This window comes from Xiphias gladius, chromosome 23, assembly GCF_016859285.1.
Source record: "Xiphias gladius isolate SHS-SW01 ecotype Sanya breed wild chromosome 23, ASM1685928v1, whole genome shotgun sequence".
In the NCBI taxonomy this organism is placed as follows: domain Eukaryota; kingdom Metazoa; phylum Chordata; class Actinopteri; order Istiophoriformes; family Xiphiidae; genus Xiphias; species Xiphias gladius.
The window spans coordinates 29,344,708-29,371,430 of NC_053422.1; the positions used below are offsets into that span (position 1 = coordinate 29,344,708).

A 26,723-nucleotide genomic window follows, 5' to 3' on the forward strand; every position below is an offset into this window, starting at 1 on the left:
CAGACAGGCAGTCATTAGTATACAAAATACAAAGGAGAGGGAACAAACAGCAACCCTGTGGAGAACCAGTAGAGGAGTGTCTCAATTTAGCATAAAATACAAAATATAAAAACAAAATGTTAAATCTAACATTAAACTTAAAAATCATGTACATAAAAAAAAAAAAATGTAGGATTTTCGGATGTGGTTTGGATTGTCAATCAGAGGCAAAAATCTGTTGTTATTATCATATCACTAGCAGCACTGATGTTGAATGATGTGCTGTTTACCCTCCATGTCTTTGGAGGCTGCCTCCACTCTCCCCTTGTAGATCCTCTCCATTCTCCTTTCTCTATCCTCCTCCCTCCTCCTCTCTGCAACTGTCCTGGCCTCAGCATCCTGGAAGTCCACCTGAAAAAAGGACACTTCACATCACTCACATGTGGATTACAACATGGGACATGAGAATTAACATTGAAAACACAGTCCTAGTAGACAGGCACTATTACCTGTAATAGGAGAGGACTATGTCATATGTAGACCCATCTAAATGTTCAATCAATACATCTGATACTGTTGGCAATTTTATATCTGTTTATGTCCTGACATTGTCCACCAGACTAGAACTATCTAACTAACTTCTAAGTTTTTTTAAGGCTGCTTTAGTAAATATTTGTATATAATCAGTGGATCAAATGATCATGTGTAATGTAGTCACTTTTAATAATGAACCCGAAGAGAACTGTTTCCCAACTATACACCTGCCCTCAGTTCTAGGGGTCATTTTAGCATTTTTCAGCTCATCGTTTTGATTTGAGGACCACTACTTTAATTTTCTAGTTCACTCTCACTGCATTCATCAGTTTCATTTGCACCAGCAGCGAGCAGTTGTTAAACCTCTTCGAATCCCATTGTATACCACCTGTCTGGTGAAAATAGTGGAGCTTTTAGCAGCTAAAGAGCCAGGTACTTAGATTCAAAAGGTGGACAGAAACACTACTCCAAATGATTGATAATGTTATTCCATGTCTGTTGGACAGGTAAATAGGCAACTGTATGCAAATATGTTCACTGAATCAGCTTTAAAATGTGATAATACTGTATGACTCCATGACACCCATGATGTAGGTGTTTGTTTGCGGTTCAAAATTCATGTACCAATATTAAACTGTAGATAAAGACAACAACAGCTGAGCCTCAACTAAAGAGACTGGAGTTATTTGTATAAACAACAAAAAGAACCCCCCAAAAAAGAAAAAGGATGAACAGATTCTCAGTGAGAACCACACAAATGTAATTTTAAATGCGTATCATCTTAGCGTGAATCTGGAGGTTCAAATCTGCTAATGGTAAGAAGAGGAAAAAGGACTTTAATAGAGGAGCTAAATAAAGCTAGCTAAGCTGAAGTTGGTAGCCTCAACTTGCAGGGGCAGCTGCAGGGGAAAGGAGTGAAGACCAGAGATGAAATACGATCAAAACTGCACAGAAAATAAAGAGATGTAGAGAAGTCACAGTTAAGACAGAGAGCACTTTAACATTATCTCCATCGTACAACGAGTTTTAGTGAGGATCACAAAACTTTTGGCTCAGCCTTGCGAACCCCTTCCTGTTTAGCAAGATGCTGCCTAGCAACACAACCAAAATTCTGAGGCTCATGAACTGTATTTTATGATGTTTAAAATAGGAAAGTCAGATCAGAATTAACTAGTTATGTGTAAATTGATTGAGAGGATTCCTCTCATAGAAATACATATCATATAACATAAAAAAGAAAAATGTGAAACATTTTGTTTAATAAACTTGTTTCACTCAAGGACTGAATATTGGAACCAACCTCCTGTTTCAATTTATTTCTATTTGTTATAGTATAGTTTAGTTCAGTTCTTGATGATAGAGTTGCATCAGATTAATACCAACACTGCATATACTGTATATGAAAGCACTTATCAGAACTTACTGTATTTTGGGAACTTTCTTCTTTTTTCATTCCATGAGTAAACAGCTATTACACACAGTACTGTTCAATGGTTTTAGACACTTTAGATGTTTAGATTTTTATACATCATCAGTCCCATCAGTGAGGCATCTAATTGGTCCCACATTCATTCTGCAGCAGGACAACGAGCCTAAACATATATCCAGAGTCATAAATAACTACCCATTTATAAATAAAAATTATTCATGACATTATTTTTGAAAGAATGTTCAATTTACATTTGGTGCCTACAATTTTGCACATCACTGTGTTTTCTACTTTCTGATTGAAAATAACTTTCATAATAATTCAGTTTCCACAATGTAGACATTTTACACAGTGTGGATCTCTAACTGTACTAGTCCTTTTTCAGAGCAGACATTTTGACATGTCACAGTAGGAAAAGCAAAGGTGTAAATAATAAAATGAATTAGTTAAATGTCTGTGGAAAAAGGAGAATTGTAAGTGTATACATAACATTTTGTGCGAGTGTACACATGTTTACTGAGAAAAAGCTCAGATGCATAGATCAATGGTAAGATTTTAACAATCAATATGGGAACGCGCAATTGAAAATCGCAGTTAGCCAAACATCACTTTTTTTCCGAATCCCATTTCACACCAAGTCCAACAGAAACCAAATTTTTTTAAGTTAATTTGAAAGTAATTAACCTCAGCTAACATGAAGCTATTTGCTAGTTTATCATGGAACCACAAAAGAAAACCTTTACTAGCATCTGAGGTTTAGTGGATGTTGGCTTTAGCATCTTTCAGTCAGTTAGCAATACAACATGTGTTGACTGAAAGCAATTAATAGTTTCAAGGCCATCTCTCTCACCTTCTTAACCTGTTTGAGAAAGTGGTAGCCTAGTGCCAACTTCTTATAAGCTGTCCCATATGAGGCTTGCCATGACTGGATAGTCTGGATGGCCAGTGACCTCAGTTTCCTGGCTACTTCTTTAGGTGGAGGGAGGGGCTGGTCTGAATCTGTCTCAACTGTCAGCTCCAAAAACTCCTGCAGGAGGAGTAGGGGAGAGGAAAAGGAGAAAAGAAGAGGTTGCATGTGGGGTGAAGGCACAAGAAGACATACATTTTGCAAAAGCTGTGTTACAACACCATTTTTGTACTGACAAAATCAAATTTAGGTTTTCAAATCTAAATCCTGCTTAACGCAGTAGACAGAGCTTTATCTTCACAACTTACTTGGAATTAAATGATTGTAGAAACAAAGTGACCAGAATAAGACCTTGTCCATAGTATGATGAGCTGACAAGTTATACTGGCATGGAAACAAAATAGTGATTATGATTCCTTTTCTCTGATCAAACAGCTATTAGTCAGTAAAGTCAGGTGCTGTAGTGTCTAGTGTGGTATTGATCTACCTGGAAGTTGTCTACCAGCAGTGTCCTGAAGTGGTGTGATCTGGAGAACAGCTCACTGGCTATCTGGAAGGCTGACAGTCGCACCTCAGAGTGTTCTTGGTTGAGCTGGGCCATCACTAAGTGGTACAAGTGGTCTGTGCAGTCATTAGACAGTCTGGGTGGAATCAAGGACATATGTGAGCAGTGGTTAGCCCCATGATTGGTTTTTATACAGTGTCGTGTCCGTGTTTCAAGCAAAATGAAGGTTTTAACAAGGACATGATCCATATCCTCGTGACAAAGATTGGGTATGGCCATACACTCCGTTGTCAGTTTATTAGGTACACCTAGCTAAAGCTAAGTCAGTCTAATACAACAGTCCTATAAATCTTCCTTCATGAAGGCTCTAACGTTCAGTTTTTGTTGAAACTGTTGTTAAGAGTTGTTGATTTAACTGTATGGTCATTTTGGAGGATGTAGTTTATGGTGCTGTTGAACTGTATTGCATTATACAAAGAGGTGTGTCTGTTGTTAAGCATTCTGTCATGATTTGAATGCGGTGGGAAATAATAGGAACACCTGTCACTGTAATGCCATGCAGTTCAAGAGCACCACAGACTACATTCACCAAAATGATCATACAGTTGACACATCTGGAACATAGTTTCAACAAAGACTGAAAATTATAACCTCTCTGAAGGGACGATTTATTGCAGGACTGTTGTATTAGACTGCATCAGTTTTAGCTAGGTGTACCTAATAAACTGCCAACTGAGTGTATGTCATTACTGTGTGATACAGAAGATGTGATGCATTTTTACACTGGTTGTCAGCGTGAAGCTCTCAATATAACTAAATCTAATTAGTGTCATTTTTTCCCCACTGAATTCCACATATAAATGCATGAATGTTTAAATATTACTGCTATTTGTATTTTTATAATCTTGTGAGGTCCAGTGGCCCATGATAGTTTTGTTATTTTCCAAGTTCTTTTGTTCACATATGCTCACAGATGAGTTGTTCAAAGAGGTTTAGAAATATTAATACTATATCGTTGAAATGGACATATTGTATCATTCTGACTTAAAGTGTTTTCTTTTCTTTTTTTGCACAAGTGTAAAACTGTGCTGAAAAAAAAAGCATATTTTCACTCTGAATGATACAAATCAATATTATTTGGCAACTAGTACCACTGCTTTGCAGCAGAGCTGAAGTCACATGGTTGGCTTTAAATGAAAACCTGCTTGTTATCAGGACTCCACAGTACACAGCTGTTTATGCCCAATTAATCCCTCCTGGTAGACACGTGACATACTTGCATATCTTCTTGATTTCCTTCATCTTTTCCTGGTTGAGCTGTGGCTGTCCTGATGTGGTCAGCTCCTCCACCAGCTCTGACAGCTGGTCTCTCTGAGTCAACTCCATCACTATTCATTAACACACCGGTGACCAGGGATATACGATTAACTAAAAGAAGTTTACCTAAAGTGACAGAACCACTTTATTAGACAAGAGATGAAAATATGACTACAAAATAGTCAAACAACCATGACACTGAAGAAGCCGAATGTGAATCATGGTGAAAACTACGATCAGTTCACATGTGAAGGGGAGTTAAACACAGAAAGACACTTTGAAAGTGTTCCTATCTAAAAAATGTATTGGGTAAAATGGAGTGCAAAACAGTATATTAAGATGATCTGTTCTCTGGGGGTTATTGAGGGCTATTTTGTAACATTTACACAATTATAAGATTATTAGGCTGCTACAGAAGATGTTATCCTGTGGTAAACGCAAATCATTTTTAATGTTAATGGCTTACACCAACTACATTATACTATACTATACAGTACAGCTGTATGCGGTTTGGCAAATTACATTTAATTGATTTTTTTAAGTGATTGGATTTGGAGGTTGGATTTATTTTTTTTTAAGTGAAAATAAGTAAATCCAACCCCTGCAGCAAACACATGTTAAAAATTAGCCTATTTTTCAAATGCTATTACTTTTTATTTCAGGAACTTAAGAAACAGGAAAAATTAAACCGTAAAAATTAAAAAAGTTTAGGCACCCTACTAAGTCAATACTTAATAGCCCCCTCCACTTTGGCAGATATCCCAGCTTGCAAACACTTTTTGTAGCAGCTGAGAGTCTTTCTGTTCACCCACTCTTCCTGCAGGTCATTTCAGGTTCTGAGATATTTTAGGCTGCCCTGCACACACATGTTTAAGATCTACCTTTAGATTTTCAGTGATGTTCTTGGCAGGGGACTGTGGGGGCTGTTCCAAAAGCTTCAGCTTTTGTTTCTTAAAGTACTGCATGGTGGATTTCGAGGTCTCCTTTGGATTATTGTCATGACGGAGAAACAAGCCTATTTCACTTTCGCTTTCTTGCTGATATTTGGTTCATTCTTCCTTCTTCCGTGAAGTGTATTCTGTGCCACTGGATGGCACGCAACCCCACAGCAGAAGATTTACAACTGTAAATGGGGGTTACTAAGTAATGACCATAGATTGTACAGTAAATTTACAGTCTATGGTACTGACTTAGTAGGGTGCCCAAACATATAGACATACAACAATTACTAATTTTGAAATATTTTTTGTACCTTTAAACATGTAGCTAGCGTTAGCTCCATTCATTTTCAACTACTAGATTAATTTCAGGTGTTTTTACAATTTACATGTTTACGCAGTTTAATAATTTCTGTAGAATTTCAAAAGACAACATAAAGAAACAATGTAAATTACTGATGTCTAGGTTGCGTTGGAGAATAATTTAAAGGCTAGCACTCCACTAACCGCTGCAATGCTAACAGTAGTTGAACATACCCACCACTTACCAGTTGGTAGGTCGTTATAAAACACTAATCCTCAAGAAATTTTACAGCTGTTAGTTGCAATTGAGCATCGTGAGTCGTTGTCCATTCATGGCAAAGGTCAATAAATGGACAGTAGCTGTTTTTCCTGTTTACACAATAATATCCTCTGATATTTAGCTATGTAGCTTACTCGAATGAAAGACATTTCCGTTTTCCGCTTGAACTGCCAGTTCGACTTTTCAGAATAAAGCACCGATAAATACAGTGCCTGTACTTTGTGGGGGCCAAACATTGAAGACAGGGACTGCACGCAAATGCAATTAACAACACTAAAACTGTTTTCGTTTTAACTGTGTCTGAAAGTCATAAATCCACTTTACAGTCATACGCTAGACTGTAGTGGTGGTGCTACTGAATTACAGTATACTGGTTCTAGACCCCTAACACTAACCCATCTAAAATTTTGTTCCTGCAAAGTGCTGTTGGCTGTGGAACGTCCACCAGCTCTTATGGTGAAATTTAAGGATGATATATATTTGCTTTTACATCACGTAATCGCAACATCGACAATTTGGAAGTCTTAAATAATTACTGAAGCTAATTAAAACACTGAACCATCGTAACATGCAGTCACATCATTATTACTTCAAAAACAAGTCTGAATAAGTCGTGTGGTTGGTATGTTATTAAGTAAGTTACGGTTTCTGACTCAGGCTCATTATAGCTTTATAACAACATCTAGGTGGAAAAAAACAAAATGCATTGGGCCTTCGCATTGACAGAGACTGGCCAATCATAGCGTAGCATCAGACAGCTCCGACCAGGGTCCCACAACTATCCGGCTGTGATCCATATACTCTAATTTTCAGGATGCTTTTGTGGATTTCAAGCCATTCATGGTGAAACGTTGTGCTTATGGCACGTGTAGAAGTGACACTGATCAATGTACGTCCGATCAGATTGACGCAAAACCCTATGGAGCTAACATTAGCAGAGTAAAGACCATTTATCATTAACTAGCACTTCTATGCTACGCTAGCTACTGAAGGCATACTAAAGGTATACTAAATGTATACACACGCTTCTTTTGCTTTTTAATGATTTTAACTGAATTTACCCTGCTTTACAGAAACAACATTGCTCCTTAATTTCATAGTCTTCTGTCTCGATTACTAGGTAATGTGATTCGCTTTTACATTCTGATCTGTAGGCTTTAGCTTCTATCTTTATAACATGTTTTTGCTGTTGAGTCGGTTTGACATCCTGTATATAAATTCCTCAAATGCATATTATAGACCCTTCTGTCTGCTTCTCTCTGAAAATTGTTTTTGCCATGCCATGCCAGCCCCGACGGCTAGAAGGGCTACAAAGCGGCTAACAACAGAGGGGCGGGGCTTAGAGAAGGGTCAATTCAAAAAAGTCTCTTAAAAGTCTCTTAGTAGGGCAAGTGTGTTCAGAGGACCGGCAAACTCTGTCCTGTTGTTTTCTGCCCCTAATGCTAGAGAGTCTGGATCTGTGACTGCAAACCACCTACTGTCCCTATGTTCCTGCTCAACACCCACAGCTGCAATTATTATTTTTATCATTACTATTATTATATGTAGTTTTATTAGTATTATTATTCACACAAGTTTTATTATTACTCTCATCATTGTTATACATCTTTATGTTATGCCTGTACTGTGCTATGCCACGCCCCCACCCGCCAAAGGTTTCTACCTGTTAAAAGGGAGTTTTTTCCTTGCCGCTGTCATCAAGTGCTTGCTCATGGAGGAATTTTCGGTCTCTGTAAATATAACTATAAAGAGTACGGTCTAGACCTTCTCTATATGGAAAGTGCCCTGAGATAACCTTTATTAATATGTATGGGCTATATAAATTAAATTGAATTTTCAGACAATTTTTTTATATAAGCGACCGTCATTATTGCTGAGGGCCAACTCTTCAGCAGGAGTGTACTCCTGTGTAGGAGCCCCCCCCCCCCCCCCGTCTTCTTCATTTCACGTTTTTTCTGCCATTGTGGCTTGTATACTGATATCATCCTACAGAGACAGATTGAAGGACTAAAGCCTCGGACTTGTACTTATAAGATATGATAGTAATCCTATATTAATTTTTTGCTCCCAAGTCCGTATGACACCACCGGGGTTGCAGCTGAAAGAGTAAGGCTGAAATTGTCACACACGCCATAAGAACACATCTAAGCAACGCATTAATTTAATGGAATACCCAAATGTACTTAGAGTCACATCTACATGTACCCTAATGATGAGGCAGTGATATCATAATTTTGTTAACTTAGGCATTCAAACAATGGGCTATTTTTTGCCAGCTGTCCTTCCTGCATTTGGCAGCTGCAACTATTGCTTTTAACCTGGAATATGTGTTGAACTTATTCGTATTTGTCTAATATTATAGTTTGCTCTTAGTTTGTGAAATATGCCGCTCTGCTGCCAGTAGACTTGTCCATGTTTGCGATTGGTCATATGCTGTAAATGCCGCCCCTTTCATGTGAACGCGCTCGAGAAAACCTGGGATGACTCACCGGGTTGATAACAACAGTAGTCTTATAGCTTCAGTACTTTTAACCTTTAACACTTAATAATGTCTGGTTTAATTTAGAGGTAACACCACAGGGAATACCCAAACTCATAAGGTATTTGTCTCAAAAAAGAACACACAATACTTCTAATTTTACAATAGAGCCCATTTTTTTCAGCGCAGACATTTTGATATGTCAAAGCAAGTGCATTGGTGGAATTAATAACATTAATGATGGCTGCATTCCATTTAGGTGAGCCACTTCCGTGGCTCTGATAGTGTGCTTTCTCACTGGCTGACATGACTTAAAGGACACTGAACGAATGTGGCCATCCCTAATTATTTTATTGACACCTGTACTTTTCCTGCTTTGACAACTCAGAATGTCTGCTGTGAAAAGGGTCTATGACAACCACACCCTCAGCCCCCTCCATAAACATTATGTGGCCATCAATGAAAGCTTGGTTTGTCAAATTCATACTATGGATCCAACACCTACAGAGTCAGCTCGACATTTGTGTCTTCAAAGGAGTGTCCCTCATCCTCGATTTGCATGTAGTTGACTCTTGTCTTGAGGAGTGTGTCCTTCTGTGGTGGGTCATGCACTTGAACACTGGTTGTTAAGTTTCCACCATCTATCAGTGTATATACTCCTCTCTGCATTGTGTGGCCATATAAAATGTCATTCTGTACAATTGTCTGGTCATTTCATTTTAACTTGTAGTGCATCTATAAGTTCTACAATCTCTGCAAAGTAGCCGTTCTCCTCTCCTAGAATCATTTCTGACTGGACCATTTCCAGGTACTGGTCTCGGAGAGAGAGCAGAGAGCCCAGCAGAGAGCTGTCTGAGCGGTACTTATCCAAACACATTGGAGCCATCACCAACAAAGCCCGCAGAGCCTGAAAGGAAAAGGACAGAAATATTTAGGACAAATTTATTTCATACACTATGTTCATCTGTTTAGCCAGTCTGGGTTTCTTAAAGGCTAATACTCTTAATTTATTAAAATTTATTTTCCTTTAATCTACAATATATCAAATTCAGCCCACCTTCTCTCTGTAGTCATGCTCAGTGGACTCCAGCAGCTGTGGGACCAGACTGCACCAACCCTTCTCCAGCAGCTCCCCTTCCAGGGATACCTGAGAGTACTGACGCACACGCTCCTCATGGGAGGCATCCAGGACCGGGTCTAGACCTGCCTGAGAGATCAGCTCCTGGTGGAAAAGACGAGGCCAACCTCAGCATCACCTAACAAATTAGATTCAGTATTCTCATTAAGGACCGGTGGAACCCTACAGTCCGAGCCAGAAAGTGAAAAATCATACTTCATTATTATGTCAAGAAAAACACACCTGGCTGAGATTTTACCTCCTGGGGTAACTTAAAATACAGATTGTTAGTTGTACCTTCTGGCTGATCATATCATATAACATGGTGACAATGCGTGTTTGCAGAACTCTGCCTCCATCTGCTCTGAACAACTCTGATAGGACCTGTAGTCCGCCATGTGACAGGAAGTTATGCTGTGCATAGGGGAAGTGACGTATGAGGGAGGCCACAGCAAACAGAACCTGACAGGAGGACAATCCCACACAGAAACGTTACAGCTGAAATGTATACACCTTCTGTACATTTAATTATGATGTGAATGGGTGTAAGTACCTTCTTTTTGACTCTGAATGGCTGTGCAGTGGCCAGTATGGTTAACAGCATCCTCAGAGCACCACTCTCCAAAGCTTTTACCTGAACCACTGGGTTACTGCAGTACACAAACACAGCTGTTAGGGAGCTGACAATGATACTGATGCACAGAATGAGCTGTTTACACATAAATACACCAGTTCAGATTGGATACAAGGGGACACAGCATCATTGATGTGAAGCACCTGAGAGCAGGCCCAGCTAAAATTGTCCTGTTGCAATGCAACAGCTCCATCAGTTTTAAACTCCAAAACACTGCCACCTACTGGAAAGAAAAGTAACAGCAGCAGCAGTTAAGGCATGCATACCGGTGTGCTCTGTCTACACTACAGGCAGGGATAACAATAGCTGCTGAAATGTTGATATTTGGAGCACCTGCAGGATATGTGTACTAATACAGCAATTTTTCCCTTTTTTATGGTTTACATTTTAATCCCACACAAAGGCATAGGTTTGGTTAAAGGACAATGAAGAGTAAAATCAATTGAACAAAGAACTAATTTCACTAAAACTGATTATTATGTTTTCCATAACAAAAGTAGTATAACAAAAACTAGAAATTCTATGTAAACCTCTGTATTGTAACCCTACTTAAAATCATTTTAGTAACCAGGCCTTTACTGCAGCCGCCTTCAGTTGCTTGTTGTCTGTGGGTCTTTTTGCCCTCAGTTTTGTCTTCAGGAAGTGAAAAAGCTTGCTCAATTGAACACTCCCTCCACCATGTTTGACAGATGATGCGGTATGCTTTGGATCATGAGCTGTTCCTTTCATTATCCATACTCTTCACTTTCAATCATACTGGTACAAGTTAATCTTGCTGTCATTTACCCAAGAATCTTGTTCCTTAACTGGGCAGGGTTTTTTGGATGTTTTCTGGCAAAGTCTAATCTGGCCCTTCTGTTCTTGAGTGTTAGCTTGTGATAAATCCTCTGTATTTAAAGCCATGAAGACGTCTCTTGACAATGATACGCCTATCCTCCTCGAGGGTGTTCTTGACCTGGCTGGATGTTGTGAAGGGGTTTTTCCTTCACCAAAAAATGAATTCTGCGATCATCTACTTTAGAGGTCTTCTGTGGTCTTCCAGGCTTTTTGTTGTTGCTGAGCTCACCAGTTCTTTCCTTCTTTTTAAGAATGTACCAAATTGTTGATTTGGCAACTCCTGAAGTTTTTGACCACTGTCTGATAGGTTTGTTTTGTTTTTGCAGCCTAATGAAGGCCTCCTTAGCTTGAATCAATACCTCTTTGGAAGGCATAGTGAGAGTTCCCATGAACAGCTACCAAATGCAAATTCAACACTTGGAATCAATTTCAGACCTTTTTTTTATGTGCTTAATTTGTTATGGAATAACATGAGAACAGGCCACACCTTGCCCTGAAACTGATCAATTGTCCAATTACTTTTTAGCCTGTGAAAATGAGGGGCCATGTATAAAAATGGCTGTAATTCCGTAATGGTTAATGCAATAGTTTTGTGAAACCCCATGAATTAAGAAAGTCTGCTTTGTTCAGATCCATTGTTGTGGTCAAAATTACAAATATTGTGTCACTGTCCAAATACTTATGGACCTGTACTGTAACTGTAAGTTCACTTCTTTGATGTTACTGCCTGTAAATTTTTAATATAAAGCTGGAATTGATTTCAAGTGTTGAATTTGCATTTGGTAGCTGTTCATGGGAACTCTCAATGTGCGGTCCAAAGAGGTGTTGATACAAGTGAAGGAGGCCTTCATTAGGTTGCAAAAACAAAACAAACCTCTCAGACAGTGGTCAAAAACTTCAGGAGTGGCCAAATCAACTATTTGGTACATTCTTAAAAAGAAGGAATTAACTGGCAAGCTCAGCAACACCAAAAGGCCTGGAAGACCACGGAAGACCACAGAAGACCTCTAAAGTAGATGATTGCAGAATTCTTACCTTGGTAAAGAAAAAACCCTTCACAACATCTAGCCAGGCCAAGAACACTCTGGAGGAGGTAGGTGTATCATTGTTAAAGTCTACAATCAAGAGATGCTTTCATGAACGTAAATACAGAAGGTTTACCACAAGGTGCAAACCACTGGCAACACTCAAGAACAGAGAGGCCAGATTAGACATTGCCAGAAAACCTCTAAAAAAGCCTGCCCAGTCCTGGAACAAGATTCTTTGGACAGATGAAACCAAGATTAACTTGTACCAGAATGATGGGAAGAGAAGAGTATGGAGAAAGATGATCCAAATCATAAGGCATCATCTGTCAAACATGGTGGAGACAGTGGGCATGAGCATGAATGCTGCCAATGGAACTGGGTCACTGGTATTTATTGATGATGTGACTGCTGTTAGACGTAGCAGAATGAATTCTTACGTTTATAGGGCTATACTATCTGCTCAGATTCAGAAAAAATGCTGTAAAACCAATTTGAATGTACTTCACAGTACAGATGGATAATGACCCAAAACATTCTGCAAAAACAACCCAAGAACTTCTCAAGGCAAAGAAATTGAATATTTTTCAATGGCCAAGTCAGTGCTCTGACCTAAACCCTACTAAGCATGCCTTTCACTTACTGAAGACAAAACTAAGGGCAGGAAGACCAAACAAGCACCAGTATAATATTTTTGTTTTGAAGTGTACACTTCAATCACAGCTTGATGGCTTTGTTTCAAATCCATTGTGGTGGTGTACTGAGGCAAAAATTACGAAAATTATGTCACTGTCCAAATACTTACGGACCTAACTGTATAGGAAAGCAGACATTCCACTGATTTTACACATAAGGTTAGTTTACTTGTCATGGAGAGCACTACTCAGCCTGTTGACAGTGGCATAAACTGGGGACATGAAGTTGAATAATAGGGGCAATTAACATGCTGGAAGGGTCTAGTGAAAGACACTATTGTGTTGCATTATGGGAATTGTAGGTTTCAGCGATTTTTAACCTTGACTCATGCAGGATATCTTGCCCTCTGCTTCCATTATGATTTGATTTTTTTTTATCTCTTACAAGTCCCCAAACTTTATGGAGCTGCAGTACTAAATTGCTGGAGGTACCAATTTGATGAAATGTCAAACAATGATTGTCTTTTTTTAATCATTTCCTTTTTGCTTCATGTGGTCCCAGTAAAATGCAAAAATATGAACCTCAAAAACACAAAAAACAACAGCTGCATTTCCCTTTGACTGCAGGTTGCAAATGTTACAACTGAAACAACTATTATTTTCCTCATGCCACCAACACGTCGACATTTACAGGTCGAAATTGCTGTCTAAATCCCCACCTACAATGTCTGAAAATTACCAAACAGCTCCCCCTTGTGGAGACTCTTTGGCCTGATAAATGTGGGTGAGTGAGTGTGTGAGTTAGTATCCAGTTCATTTAGGCACTTCACATCTAGCAAATCCTCATAATTTAAGTCTACCTCATGAGTCAGACAGTCTGGCCAGTGCTGAGGCCTTCTTTGTCTTGGATTTTCTATAATTTAAGTTTTACATTTTTCAAGGTTTTCTATCTTTTCCAACATGGACCCTATGAAAATGGAGGCTGTTGATTCTCTGTCTATAAACATAAAATCAGTAATTTCCTGTGCTGATTTACAAGACCTATCAGAAATGTGCAACTACAGAGGGGTGATGTGGTTTCACACTTTTCAGTTAGATAAGAGTACTGTATTTTGAAATTACAGGAGGAGTGATTTATTTTGATGTTGTTTATTATTGTACAGCTGTAGTGGAGAGATGCCATTTAATCAGTATGATGTTAAGCTCTTCAGTCAAATAGTAACTAAATATATTGAACATGTTGCTGTTTGTACCTGGTCAAAGCAGATCCCAGGACAAAGGCAGAGCTTTCCTGTAATCTGAAGTCCGAGCTGTTTAGACCTTCTAGAATGAACTGGAGACCCCCCATCGAGCACAGAGTCTGAGCATTATCTACCTAACACGCACACACACAAACAGGTAGAGTTACAAACTTAAAAACCGTAAGCTAACATCTTCAGAGTAGATGTAAAGGTTTTCATGTGTATGAATGGGTGTGTGTTCTTTGTTCTGTTACCTGGTGCACCAGATACTCCAGCTCCAGCAGGATGTTCAGTCTCTGCTCTGCAGTGGAGTTGCTACTGTTCAATTGGTCCAGCAGACGCCTCATTATCTAGACGACAACACAACACACTTCATTCAGCTTGACCAACAACTAGAGGCGGCTGTGGCACAGGAAGAAGCGTGGGTCATCCAATAACCGGAAGGTTGGTGGTTCAATCCCCTGCTTCCCCAGTCTGCATGTTAAAGTGTCCTTGGGCAAGTTACTGAACCCCAAATTGCCCCTGATATATCATGTGTGTAGAAAGCGCAGTACATATGGAAAAGAGCACTGTATGAAATTGTGTGTGAATGGGTGAATGTGGCAGCTTTGAGTAGTCGATAAGACTAGAAAAGTGCTTTATCTGTGCAGTCCATTTAAATACAGTTTAAAGGTCTGGTATGGTGATTACAACATGTCCTGCAGTTGCTTCACAAACCTAAGGTCACAACGTTACAAATATTAAAGTTTTTGCACACTCTGCTTCCTGACGATTGTGATGACATACTATGTTTGCAGGCAAAACTGCTGAACTGTAGCTTTGTCATAGTTTCAGGTTATAAAGTTAACCTCCACTATAGGAAGCTGGATTTAATGCATTGATGCATGCCTGATTGAAATTATAGCCCCACTAATACTGGATTTTTTAAAGCCAAAATCTTTACTAATAAAGAAAAAAAAGGAAACAATAATTAATAACAATAACTGATTTTAATTTTTTTACAATTTTACAAAAATGTTTGTTTTTGATAAGGATCCCTTAAAAAGGTAGATTAATCGATTCTAATGTAATACAATTTTTTGTTAAATTCAGCGAATATCTCCTCATGGTCCGATAACTAAATGGAACATATGCTAAGTGGCTTGGACCAACAATTCCAGCCAATCCGTCTTGTGCACGAGAACAGTCTCGTGCACAGGACGGGGAAGAGGATAAAAGTGGGCAGTGGAAGTGACAGAGATGGTAATTCCAGTGCATGCTAACGTGCTACACAACAGAGAAAGAGAGATGGCTGATTAAAAGCCTAAGAGGAAAAGCTCTGAGGAACAAAAGTTGAAAAAGAAGGGCTATGATCAGGTGAGAGGGAAGACATGGGTTAACATCGGTGAGGCTTTCCAACAGTGAAGAGACTGATGGGGCCGGTAAAAACTTTAAACAAACTTTAATGATTTTGTAACGGTCCACCAGCCCACAAATGCGACGGCCCTCTTGAGGGCCCACTGGGCTTTGTCCCGATGGTCCTGATGGCCAGTCAAACTATGGTGCAAAGACCTCTGAGAGTTCAAAGGCATTAAGATGGATGCGGAGATTGCTCTGTTCCTGCTTGACATGTGAGCAAAACATTAGTTTTGCTATGTTTCACAGAGCCAATACATCAGTTTTATTTTGTCCTTTTAGCTATTGTTTGTGATAGCTAATCCCAACTTGTTAGTTAGCAAGCAGGTACCAATGTCACATTTGTGTGCGCGATAACAAATGACTTGCCCACGGACATTTGGCTTACTTTGATGTTTGCCAAGATATGTTATTGGTGTGATGTTCCCTATATTAGCAGGAGAGTTGTGATAACCACTGTCTGCAGCTGGTGTAATGGCTCTGGCAAACTATCTCCCCTTCACTGCATGTTAGCTTTGCAGCAGCAACTGTAGCCACAGTTTGCAATCTTGTTGTTTGCTCTATGTCATGGTATTTGTCCGTAACCATGCAAGGGGTTTTATAGCCACAAAGACCTAAAAAACAGAAATTAGCTAGCACAGTGGAATTATTTGTATTGATGCATAATTCGAAATGCTGTACCAGGTAACATACCTTCCTTGTTAGCTTAGCTACAAACCTACGGTACTCTCTTTTGTCACTGTATCTGTCATAAGCTAATATTGGCCAATATATTGGTGTGGCTGATTTATCAAGTTATGGAAAATGCAACGTGGACAGAAACTGTCCCGAGAGAAATATTACATCCTAACTGACTTGTCAATAACTTAGACTATACAATGATGTACCTGAACATCCGTCTCCACTATCAGGTCCAGCTGAGCCATGTCTGTCTTTAACTCCTCTAGGGGGCAATACTTAGAAACCACAGAGTCCCACAAAAACACAGCAAGGAGAGGACATTATAGTTTAAGTGTGATATACCATATTAGTCATTAATAAAGCTGTATACATTTTTGTATATTTGGTAAGAGCTTAAAGAAGAATAGGAGTAAATTAATACAAATTTTAAAATCAGCCTTGTATTCATAACTGTTGCTCTGTGTCTTTGCTCACTGTGTTCAGGTCCTCCTTTATCTTCTTCATGGCCTGTTTTAGTTCATCAGGAGTGAAGGAGGACTGGGTACCTTCTCTCTCCCTGGGAAAGACAAACTTACTTATGATATAATATTCACATTTTGTCTTTCTCCTGCCACCTTGTACACTTATGCCTTGACAATATGGTGAAGAACTTGAGTTTTCTGGTAGAGGCAAAAACACAAGAAGACTCAAGGGTGTGGTCAGTGCCACTGCTGATTCTACAAAGAATTGAATAAGAAGACTAAACTGATTAATCTAAAGATTTTATTCTGGACCCATACCTGTGTTCCTGTTTCCAGTATTTGAGCTGCTCTTCTCCCAGTCTAACCTCCCTCTGACCTGTCTGCAGATTCAGCCTCACATGGGAACCTGCTGGCACTGCCTGGCCTGTAAAAATGCACATACAAGGGTAAGTCTGAAATAGATAAATATTTCATTTGACTGTAACAGAGTATCAGTACATTACCTGGTTTGAGTGTTTGCCACTGCTCAATAGGCTGGACCACCTTTAGATTTACCATCGCCTCCTCTTCTTCATCACCACCTACTCCTTCTCCTCCTCCTACATTATCCACCACAATTAGGGCAGAGTCAGACTGCACAGACATAGAAGAAAAATCAGTGTATCTTTGGTGCACTGTCCAATGACTTGCTACAAGTTTTCATTTTAACTCTGAAAGCCTAATTTACTTTTAAGAAGACTTTACTTGATGTTTGTGCTTGCACATTAGTTTTTGAGACATGGCTCTCATTATTTCCCCAGAAATGGTCTTAGATCAGTATCTAAGACTTCTTTCTTAGTCTTTTAAGTCTTTTCTGGCCTATATGCCATATACAGCCAGTAAATTACTGTATATGGCATAGAGGTACTGACTTCAATCACATCTTGATAGTTTCATTTCAAATCCATTGTGATGGATGTAGAGAGGCAAAATTACAAAACTGTGTCACTCTCCAAATACTTATGTACCTGACTATACATCATCCTGCTACATTACTGTCCAAAGAAGGGGCTTTAAAAAGTCAAAAGGCAGCAGTTTTCTTGCCAAGCTCCCCATCTTCTCAAATGTTCTTCTCTTTAATTCTCTCAGTTTAATCAAAGACTTCACAAAAGATTAAGTTCCAACATATGGCTATCTTCTCATGGATTGTTATATATGACGACCTTTTACCTTTCTTACACTCCCTGCTTTAACACCAGAGATGAAACTTTTAGCACATAAGAATCGATTCAACAATGCCCTTTCACTTATGTGGCCTGTTATTGACTCACTTCTTATCAACTAAGTTTATTAAAAATGTCACATATTTTAAAATATAATCCAATATAACGCACCTTTTGGCCAAAATCACTGGCTATGTGATGGCATTGCAGCAACAAGAGAAAAGCCAGGGTTAAGCAGGTGAATGAAGGTCCTCTAGCACTGCTGTTTATTAGCTTCATGGTGACTGAAACATAGATGACACACTGATACATCAGTATTACTAACCTCACATCCTAAAGATTTTCAAGACCTGGATTGCTTGCTCGATGTGTGTGTGTGTGTGTGTGTGTGTGTGTGTGTGGAGGTGGGGGGGGCAGACTAGGTGACTCACCAGACCAAACTCCATAGACAAACTGGTGTTTTACTGTTTCTTTGTTGTGTTGTGTTGTTTGAGTACTTTACTTAACATCATCTGTTAGTATTGGCTCCAACAATTACACCATGTGAAAGTTAGAGCTATGATCACCGCCTGATCAGCTGTTACTATGGATTCATGAGTCCAGATTTTGATGTGAGTTTGGTGTGACGTACCTCAATACGTGTGTGTTCACGGGCTATAGCATGAGTGGCTTCAAGATAAGATGTACTGACTATATCAAATTACCTGCTCAGTGAAACAAGATGACAAAACAACTGCAAATACTATGAACTAAATGTTACAAAAACAATACACTTAAGCCTACTTAACGTTAGCTGGGATAATATTCATATAATGGCAGCTGGCGTTAAGTTAGCAAACAGAGATAATTTGAGGTTCGGCTAAACTTACCTGTTTCAGTTAAACCAAAAGTAGAGACGCAGACAGAAATAATGTCTATCTTTCCTGTCTTCCTTTGGTTTATTCCACGCAAACACACTGCTCCCGGATACATCACATTCTTTCGTCACTGCCCTCTCAACTCTCACCGTTCTACGTAAAATAACCTTCTTCTGATGTGTTGGGTGTTACCACTGGGTGTTAAACAACAGCGATTTGCAATACTGCCACCAGCTGTGTGGAATGGCATTAGGGCAAGGCAAAAATAATAATATAATGTAATATTAAAATCGTTTTATTTATTAGCCTACCGATAATACCCCCAAAGTTTTCTCAAAGGGATTTATAATTTATACAACATACTACACTCTTTATCTTCAGTGACAATTTTTGTTTAAATAAGGAGCAGACTTATATGAAGTACATATACAGATCAGAGGAGGTATCCCGGAACCTACAGGCGATACATATGTAAGATAATCCGCTGCATACCACAGTGTATATTCTATAAAATGTATTGTAGTTCTTTAGGCATTTGAAAACTCTTGAATGTCTGTAAAATTATCATTCTTCCCTCTAAGTCTTGGAACATATTTATATTAATATCTACTGTTGTGGGGTGTTGCTGATTATTGCTCAACTCGTCAGAGAAGAAAGTGTTCAGGAGCCCAATATGTCTTATGCTGAAAATATTTAGTGAAGCTTGGCCAAGGAGAATGGAGAAATTATCAGTACACGTTTATGTGCATTATGCCGTCTCTATTTTGAAGCTCAAAACTCAATGCCTCTACAGTATTTAGAGTTTTGGATCGCTATTCTGTAAACAGGGAAATGTTTTTACCCATGTTAGTTCAGTTCATGTTGCATGTAGCCTTCAGTATAACGTCTGTGCATCATGGTCTGGCTATACCCAAGAATTCTAGCAGACCCCAATCTGTGGCGTCTAGGCAAGCAAAAACAGCCATCTCCTTTGACCTTGGCTACAACAGCAATGCTGCTTCAGTGTTATCAGAATGGCTGTTTTCCCCAAATAACCTCAAACAGCTGGAGAGAAGACAAATGTGCCTTTCAGAAAGATTTACTGCTGTTTCGCCTGAGACCTCAAAGCCCATGCTGACCTGCATAACCCATTATAAATTTCCCTAACATCTACAACAATGTAGCACTATGCCTGTTTTTTGTATAAATATACACCTTTCAAGGCCCTGTACACCAACACAGAATAACCCTGTCTGCTCCCAGAAGTCAAAGATCATAGTTAGATAATCTGATTTACGATGGACGAGAAGAGTTTTTAAACCTTAGGGTCAGGGCCCTGCTTAGTCTCTTGATAAGCAGAGGGTCATAGATATACACTGCTCAGCCACATTAAAACCATTTACTAGTTTGAATGTTGTGGCTGAATGGTGTAAACTAAAGTGTTTAATATGACTTGGCACTTGTATTTGGAGCCATCACTATGCAAAAAATTTATTGCAATTTCAAGAAGCTAAAGTTACACATTTCATCGAATATTATTTTTTTCATTTTATTTAACTAAAATATTTGAGGTAGATATTTTGTTGCCACAATAGCAGAGAATTTGAGTAAACAGATTCATATCCATATGTTTTAAAAAGCTGGACACAGAATACTCTTTGTTGCAAATGTTTTAATACTGCAAGATTTTTTTATAGAGAAATCAGCAGAAACAAGTACAAGTAAATCATAAGATCTTAACATCTGAATGTAAATAAAGAATATCAGAAAATATAGCAGCATACATATGCATCAACATGTGGCAGCATATACTGTGTTTCAGATGAGGCCTATTGTTGAGGACACTGGTTCTCCATGCTGCTGTTAGAGCTGACGTGGATCATCTCAACTGCTTTTTGTTTCTTTATTCTCTCTTCTCTTTTAATCTGCTGCTGGTTCCCCATCTGCTTACAGGCAGTCACAGAAGAGCTTCAACACAAAAATACAATCCAATTTTACTCAACAGGTTCTTTATTTTGCCACCTGATTTTATATTAGTTTCCACTCTTAAACTCTTCAAAAAAATATTAGTTAGCTACACTTTAATAATTTGCTTGTTTTGAGTTTTAGTCTATAGAACGTCAATAGAAACTGTAGGGAAATTTAGTTTTAATCAAATCTATTTTTTTTTTTTTTTTTTTTTTAAATCAGATTTAGTCAAATTTCACTTCATTTTTAATATTTGTGTCAAGCTGCAGTTTTATTAGGCGTCCTGGTGACCCAGGGAATTAAGAGGCTGACCACTGAAACGTCTCCTGTTTAAGTCCAGCTGAGGACCTTTGTTGCATGTCATTTCTCCTGTCTTGCTTAATTTCCTGTAAGCGCTCTAATTCTGAGCTTTCATCAACAACCCAGCCAGATTTACTTGTGCCCGGTAACATCCAGGAATCTCAAATCATTTACAGGAGGGCACATGACAAAAAAGAAACAGATGGTATAACTACTGGTTCATTACAGTTTGATGGAAACATTTACATCTCTAGTTTAAAACTGGGAAGAAATTCAATGATTCCCACAGACACTATATTTTGTCTATTCTGGTAATTTGGTAACACATTTGTGTCTGTGCTAAAATTAGTTGAAGAAACTGGTTTCGCATTGTTGTTTAGCTTAGCTTTTAATTTGTTGACACAATTGTCATATATTTTCACTCATATTGATTGAAAAAGGTTCATTTGTATTCAGCTATTGTTTTCATTTGTGTGGAAAAACAGATGTGAAAAGTCATCAAAGTTTCCATTGTAGTGTTCAGTATAACTGAACGCACTAGGTAGCATACAGCTATATTAAAACACAATGTTGGGTTGAATTAATTATTCAGAAAGAACAGCAGGAGTCATCAATTCATACAAAGTCCATGAAAAGAGGAGTGAAATGGATCAGAGTAGATGTCTCAAACTGGAGTAAAGTCGAATGGACAGTGTAACCAAAACTCATTGAAACTTTCAACTAGTTGGTAGACTGAAAAAAAGACCACTTAACAGCACAAGGATAAAGCCCAATACTGAACTAAGGTGTAAAAAAGTAACAGATAAATCAATCTGTGTTTTGTAAGTGAAATCTTCAATGTGCTGACAATACAAATACTAACTTGAGGTTGGGAATCACAATAGGCTCATCTCCACTGATCCTCACACATTTTGCAGCCCGTTGCTCAGTCGGCTCTGAACCTGTAACATATGACGGGAATGATTAAGTGTACCATCACATCACATGAGGCCAGCACTTAATACTTTGCTTGTTGCTGTGTACATATTATAATGTAATTTAACTAAATTTTGGTTTTAAGTTTTGATCCTGACTTCAAATGCACACACCTTGTGTGGAGCTCAGTGCCTCAACTGTAGGACAGATGTCAGCCTCTGGGTCTGCAGCCTTATTATATGTGACATCCATCTCAACAGTAACTACGTGCTCACCCTTGTCAAGTGTGGTTTCCTCAGAGGAGGGTACTGTGTCCAGAGGAAGTTTCTCTTTCTTTCTCTTCTGTATCAGATTCTTTTTTGCCTCTACAGACAAAAATTGCATGAGGCAGCAACATTACAGTCATACTTTAACATTTAAAATGTACTGTACTTGGATCCATGTCATTACAAGCAACAAGTCATTAGATTTCTGCCCTTTTCCCGTAGAGCTAAAACACCAGAGACACATGCCCAATGTGCAAATGTGGGTTTGGTATTATTCTGCTTACCTCTGGGTTCATATTTGTTGTGTAGTTCCTCTACTCGTAGCTGTAGTTTGATCTTGTCACTCTGAGTCTGCAGCAAGGAACAGAAAGATACTATGAAACTGCTGCATATTTCACACCAAAATGCAGAACCCACATTGAGGAAGAGCAGAGTTTGATGTCTAAGACTGGCAGTATCCTTAAACCAAGAGGAGAGATGGTTATGGAGGTGTTTCTGTAACTCAGTATCAGGTTTGCATATGGACAGAAGTATATTATTGTTTGCAGAGTTTATTATTGAAAGATATTATACGGATGGCAAATATGGATGTGAATTATTTCTTCTGACACTTCCCAATCACAAACAAGTCACCATTTTTCAGTTGGTGTGTTTTGTAACATTACATCATGGATCATTGTGTATCTAGCAGACAGTAGACATCTTCATTTCCCAAGCTAGGCTGCTCAAAGGTGTGCTGTTGATGACATGTTTCCATCACTTAAAACTATACTATACTCACAGTTTTACTATACTATGATGCTTTGTAAATCTGTTATCTCTGAAGTTTACAACTTGGAAATGAAAAAAAAAAAGTTTCCATTTGTTCTATTGTCAAAATCCCATTGTTGGGATAGTGCCATAAGTGTTGCTTCCCATAGTATTTCTACTTGACCAAGAAATACAGTATTTATGGAGGAAACCCGGGCAGTCAGAGCAGCCTTTTACCTGTTTGAGCAGCCGTTCAGATGTGAAGAGTTTCCTTTCCAGCTCCAGAGCTCTCTGGCTCTCTGACAAAGACTTCATCCTCTGCAGGGAAAGCTCATCTCCTAGACGCTCTGCATCCTTACTGAGGATACGCACACAGAATTTCAGTGGAACAAGGAGCCCAAGAATATAGATCGAGACAAAGACAAATCCATCGCAAATGCAAGATAAACCTCTTTGAGCTGCAAGTGCTTTCTATAACCCATCAATTATTTTAATTCTTTGCAAAATGACATGATTAAATTTGTGATCCAAATTAGCAATTTGTTTTTGTTACTCATAATTTCAGCACTAGATGAGGATATACTGTAGAATCATCAGACAGAATGAGTGACATGAATTTGTCTCCTGATTAGTATGAATGTGGCTGTCTTTCATAAGTTTATTCCAGTGCCATCAACTACTTTCCATTAAAGTAGTTTCACATCTCCTCCCTGTATACCATTTGCTATGTGCCTAGCTGCATTAGGCACTAGGCACATAGCAATTTATAAAAATATAACCCAACTAAAGGGATCTTAAAAGCTTCCAATGCTTTTGGTAGCATTAAATGTGATTTTGACTACATTACAGGTAAATCATAGAAGTAAAAAACCAAGCTGTTTGTCTAACTGAAGCATACATAGTACTACACAAATAAGTTATGAGGCCCGGTGAGTCAGTTAGACTCACACAGTGTTGTTGAGCTTCATTTTGAGCAGGTCAGTGTAGTAGGTTTCATCTTGGCCATCACTGCTTTCTGCTGGGGTTGGATTAGCTGGCTGAGACTTCAATATCATCTAAAAACACACACACATGCATACATTTGCATGTTTACCTTCTATCAAACAGAATTTGATTTTTAATCATGACATTTTTAGCGTCTTACTCCTATAAATATTAGTTGTTGATAAGCTGAAATAGCACCATAAGTTAATTATACATTAATGTTCTTATACAGCACGTGTCCATTTGATTTTGACTTTTTTTTTTCTTTTTAGTTAATATGTATGACTTCTAGGTTAATAAGTGCTCACCTCCACTTTTTCCAGTCTCTGTAGTTTAGTCATGAGATTTTGAATCTCCCCATTCTTCTCTGAGAGCATGGACTGGAGTCTCTCCAGCTGAGCAGGGTCAGCCCTGGAACCCTGGAGCTGCATCAGAGTGGCTATCTGAACCTGCACAACACATGCACATCCACAGTGTTATTCAAGTAACAATCAGTTATAAAACAAACAACCGTGCATTTTTATAGCCAATGTATTTATCTAATTGCCCTCTTTGACACAATACCTTCATGCGCTGCAGCTGCTGTTTGCTGAAGGTGTGTTGTTTCTGCAGAGACTGACACTGGACCTTCATACTGATCAGCTGTCTCTCCATCTCAGCACGCTTATCCTCCAACTGAAACACAAAAAGTAAACACATGCACTGATTTTTGCAGGGTTAAGTTTTTTCATTCAATTTTGACTCCCATTTACCTTGTATGCCAAACATTTTGGTGCATAATGGCGTTCTCAATTGCACAAATTGGTTTTTTACCTCAGCAAACAGAGAGTTCCCTTTGCTGTTGGGATCTTGAGCCTGCTGTAGAACCTGGTCCAACTGGATCTGGAGGTCCCGGTTAACCGCACGAGATTTCTGTGCCATGACAGAGAGATGCAAAGACGTACAGAATAAGCATGCACAAACACAAAGAGACAAATACAGATCTAGAGACTGAGGAACAAAGAAATACACTGACACAATGTGCTGTCCATCTCATCATGTCAAGCTTTGCTGTGCAAGATGTGTATTGTCAAAAAATGAGTCAAACACCTTGGCTTCTCTCTTTGCTAAAATAATGACTTTACTGTTTTATGTAAATACAGCTTTAAAATTCAACAATTTGGCTTAATGGAAAAAGTTGTCTATCTAACTTTGGCCATTGCTGTCACTGAATGTGGCTGTAGCCATGGCTGTGCTGTGCTAATCTCTCCTTTCTGTAGCATAGTATCCGCAGAATGTTCCCCTAAACTGGCAGTGTATTTCAACTGGACTGGACCAACACACTAACTGTACCTGTGGATCAAGAGGAATGCAAAAAGTTATTGTGAGGAAACGGAAAAGATTTTCAGAAAAATAAAAATCCACTATGATCCTTCAGGGGCTCCCCAGTTTCCTCTGAAGCAACTGAACATGAATGACAATATCTGAACCAACACGACGTCCAGGTATCTATGAACTCCAAAGACTGACCAAAGTTGCATTATCAATTTAAGATTTACACTCACAGAGCACTTTATTATGAGGAAAACCTGTACTTATTCATGCAAACATCCAACCTGGCAATCATGTGACAGCAGTGCAATACATAAAATCCTGCATCAGGAGCTTGGGAAAGCTTGGGAAAGCTGTGGTCTCAGTGACTTTGACCCTGGCATGACTGTTGGTTCCAGATGGGTTGGTTTGAATATTTCTGAAACTGCTGATCTCCTGGGATTTTCATACACAACAATCTGTAGAGTTTACTCAGAATGGTGCAAAAAAAAAAAAAAAAAAAAAACCAGAGAGCAACAGTTCTGTGGAGGGAAACGTCTTGTTGATGAGAGAGGTCAGAGGAGAATGGCCAGACTGACTGGAGCTGAAAGAAAGGCTATGGCAACTTAGATAACCATAGATAACCACTCTTTACAACTGTGGTGAGCAGTAAAACATCTCAGAATGCACAACTCATCCAACCTTGAAGCAGATGGGCTAAAACCGCAGACAATCACATCGGGTACCACTCCTGTCAGCCAAGAACAGATATCTGAGGTTGCACTGGGCACAGGCTCACCAAAACTGGACATCTGAAGACTGAAAAAACATAGCCTGGTCTGAGGATTCTGGATTTCTGCTTAGGCATGCAGATGGTAGGGTCAGATTTTTGGCGTGAACAGCACGAATCCATTGACCCAACCTGCCTTGTGAAAACAGTCACGGCTAGTGGTGGTGGTGTAATGTTGTGGGAAATGTTTTCTTGGTACACTTTGGGCCCATTAATACCAATCAATCATGGTTTGAATGCCAAAGTGTATCTGAGTATTGTTGCTGACCATGTGCATCCCTTTATGGCCACAATTTACCCATCTCCTAATGGCTACTTCCAGCAAGAAAATGCACCATGTCACAAAGCAAAAGTCGTCTCAAACTGGTTTCACGAACAATTAGTTCAGTGTACTTCAGTGGCCTCCCCAATCACCGTCTCTGAATCCAATAGAACACCTTTGGGATGTGGTAGAATGGGAGATTGGCAGCATGAATGTGCAGCTGACAAATCTGGAGAAATTATGTGATGCATCATGTCAACGTCTTGTGGAATCCATACCATGAAGAAGCTGAGGCTGTTCTGAGAGCAAAGGGAGGCCCTAACCAGTACTAGTATGATGTTCCTCATAAAGTGCTCAGGGAGTGTACACTTTATAAAAAGTTCAAATACAAACCACTGGCAGATTCAGTCCAACTTAAAATGGAATTTTCATTCAATAGTCTGTATTGATAAGTCTTGATGAA

The 26,723-nt window shown here is 38.9% G+C and overlaps 3 protein-coding genes across 12 annotated transcripts in view; all 3 read right to left on the reverse strand.

The window, feature by feature from the left end:
• Positions 1-7,693, reverse strand: part of uvssa (UV-stimulated scaffold protein A) — a 53,245-nt gene extending 45,552 nt beyond the window's left edge. For 2 of the 5 annotated variants that reach the window (XM_040119676.1, XM_040119677.1), the window contains exons 1-5: positions 6,327-7,693; positions 4,631-4,742; positions 3,337-3,490; positions 2,793-2,969; positions 270-390 (exon numbers count right to left, since the gene is read on the reverse strand). In XM_040119676.1, coding sequence (XP_039975610.1) covers positions 270-390; positions 2,793-2,969; positions 3,337-3,490; positions 4,631-4,742; position 6,327 — 565 coding nt within the window. In that variant the 5' untranslated portion in view covers positions 6,328-7,693. Of the gene's footprint in view, positions 1-269; positions 391-2,792; positions 2,970-3,336; positions 3,491-4,630; positions 4,798-6,157 lie in introns of all 5 variants that reach the window. The other 3 variants (XM_040119673.1, XM_040119675.1, XM_040119674.1) reach the window with 3 other exon arrangements.
• Positions 7,694-7,958: 265 nt separating this feature from the next.
• Positions 7,959-18,918, reverse strand: sil1 (SIL1 nucleotide exchange factor). Of its 3 annotated transcripts, none has more exons than XM_040120371.1 (12): positions 18,769-18,918; positions 18,071-18,183; positions 17,201-17,330; positions 17,016-17,121; positions 16,711-16,792; positions 16,443-16,511; positions 14,415-14,510; positions 14,173-14,294; positions 10,342-10,438; positions 10,086-10,250; positions 9,729-9,893; positions 7,959-9,578 (listed from the first exon to the last, which is right to left on the reverse strand). In XM_040120371.1, the coding sequence occupies exons 1-12, from the start codon at positions 18,869-18,871 to the stop codon at positions 9,381-9,383; spliced, it is 1,446 nt and encodes a 481-aa protein (XP_039976305.1). In that variant the 5' UTR covers positions 18,872-18,918; the 3' UTR covers positions 7,959-9,380. The 3 variants fall into 3 exon arrangements, with proteins under 3 accessions (XP_039976305.1, XP_039976304.1, XP_039976306.1); XM_040120370.1 differs by having other exon boundaries at positions 16,443-16,529; XM_040120372.1 differs by lacking the exon at positions 16,443-16,511.
• A 1,471-nt stretch (positions 18,919-20,389) lies between these two features.
• Positions 20,390-26,723, reverse strand: part of spdl1 (spindle apparatus coiled-coil protein 1) — an 18,815-nt gene continuing 12,481 nt past the window's right edge. For 3 of the 4 annotated variants that reach the window (XM_040120459.1, XM_040120462.1, XM_040120463.1), the window contains 9 exons: positions 24,732-24,830; positions 24,483-24,593; positions 24,227-24,367; positions 23,883-23,989; positions 23,172-23,292; positions 22,469-22,535; positions 22,092-22,283; positions 21,866-21,944; positions 20,390-20,703 (listed from right to left, as the gene is read on the reverse strand). In XM_040120459.1, coding sequence (XP_039976393.1) covers positions 20,565-20,703; positions 21,866-21,944; positions 22,092-22,283; positions 22,469-22,535; positions 23,172-23,292; positions 23,883-23,989; positions 24,227-24,367; positions 24,483-24,593; positions 24,732-24,830 — 1,056 coding nt within the window. In that variant the 3' untranslated portion in view covers positions 20,390-20,564. The remainder of the gene's footprint in view (positions 20,704-21,865; positions 21,945-22,091; positions 22,284-22,468; positions 22,536-23,171; positions 23,293-23,882; positions 23,990-24,226; positions 24,368-24,482; positions 24,594-24,731; positions 24,831-26,723) is intronic. The other variant, XM_040120460.1, reaches the window with a different exon arrangement.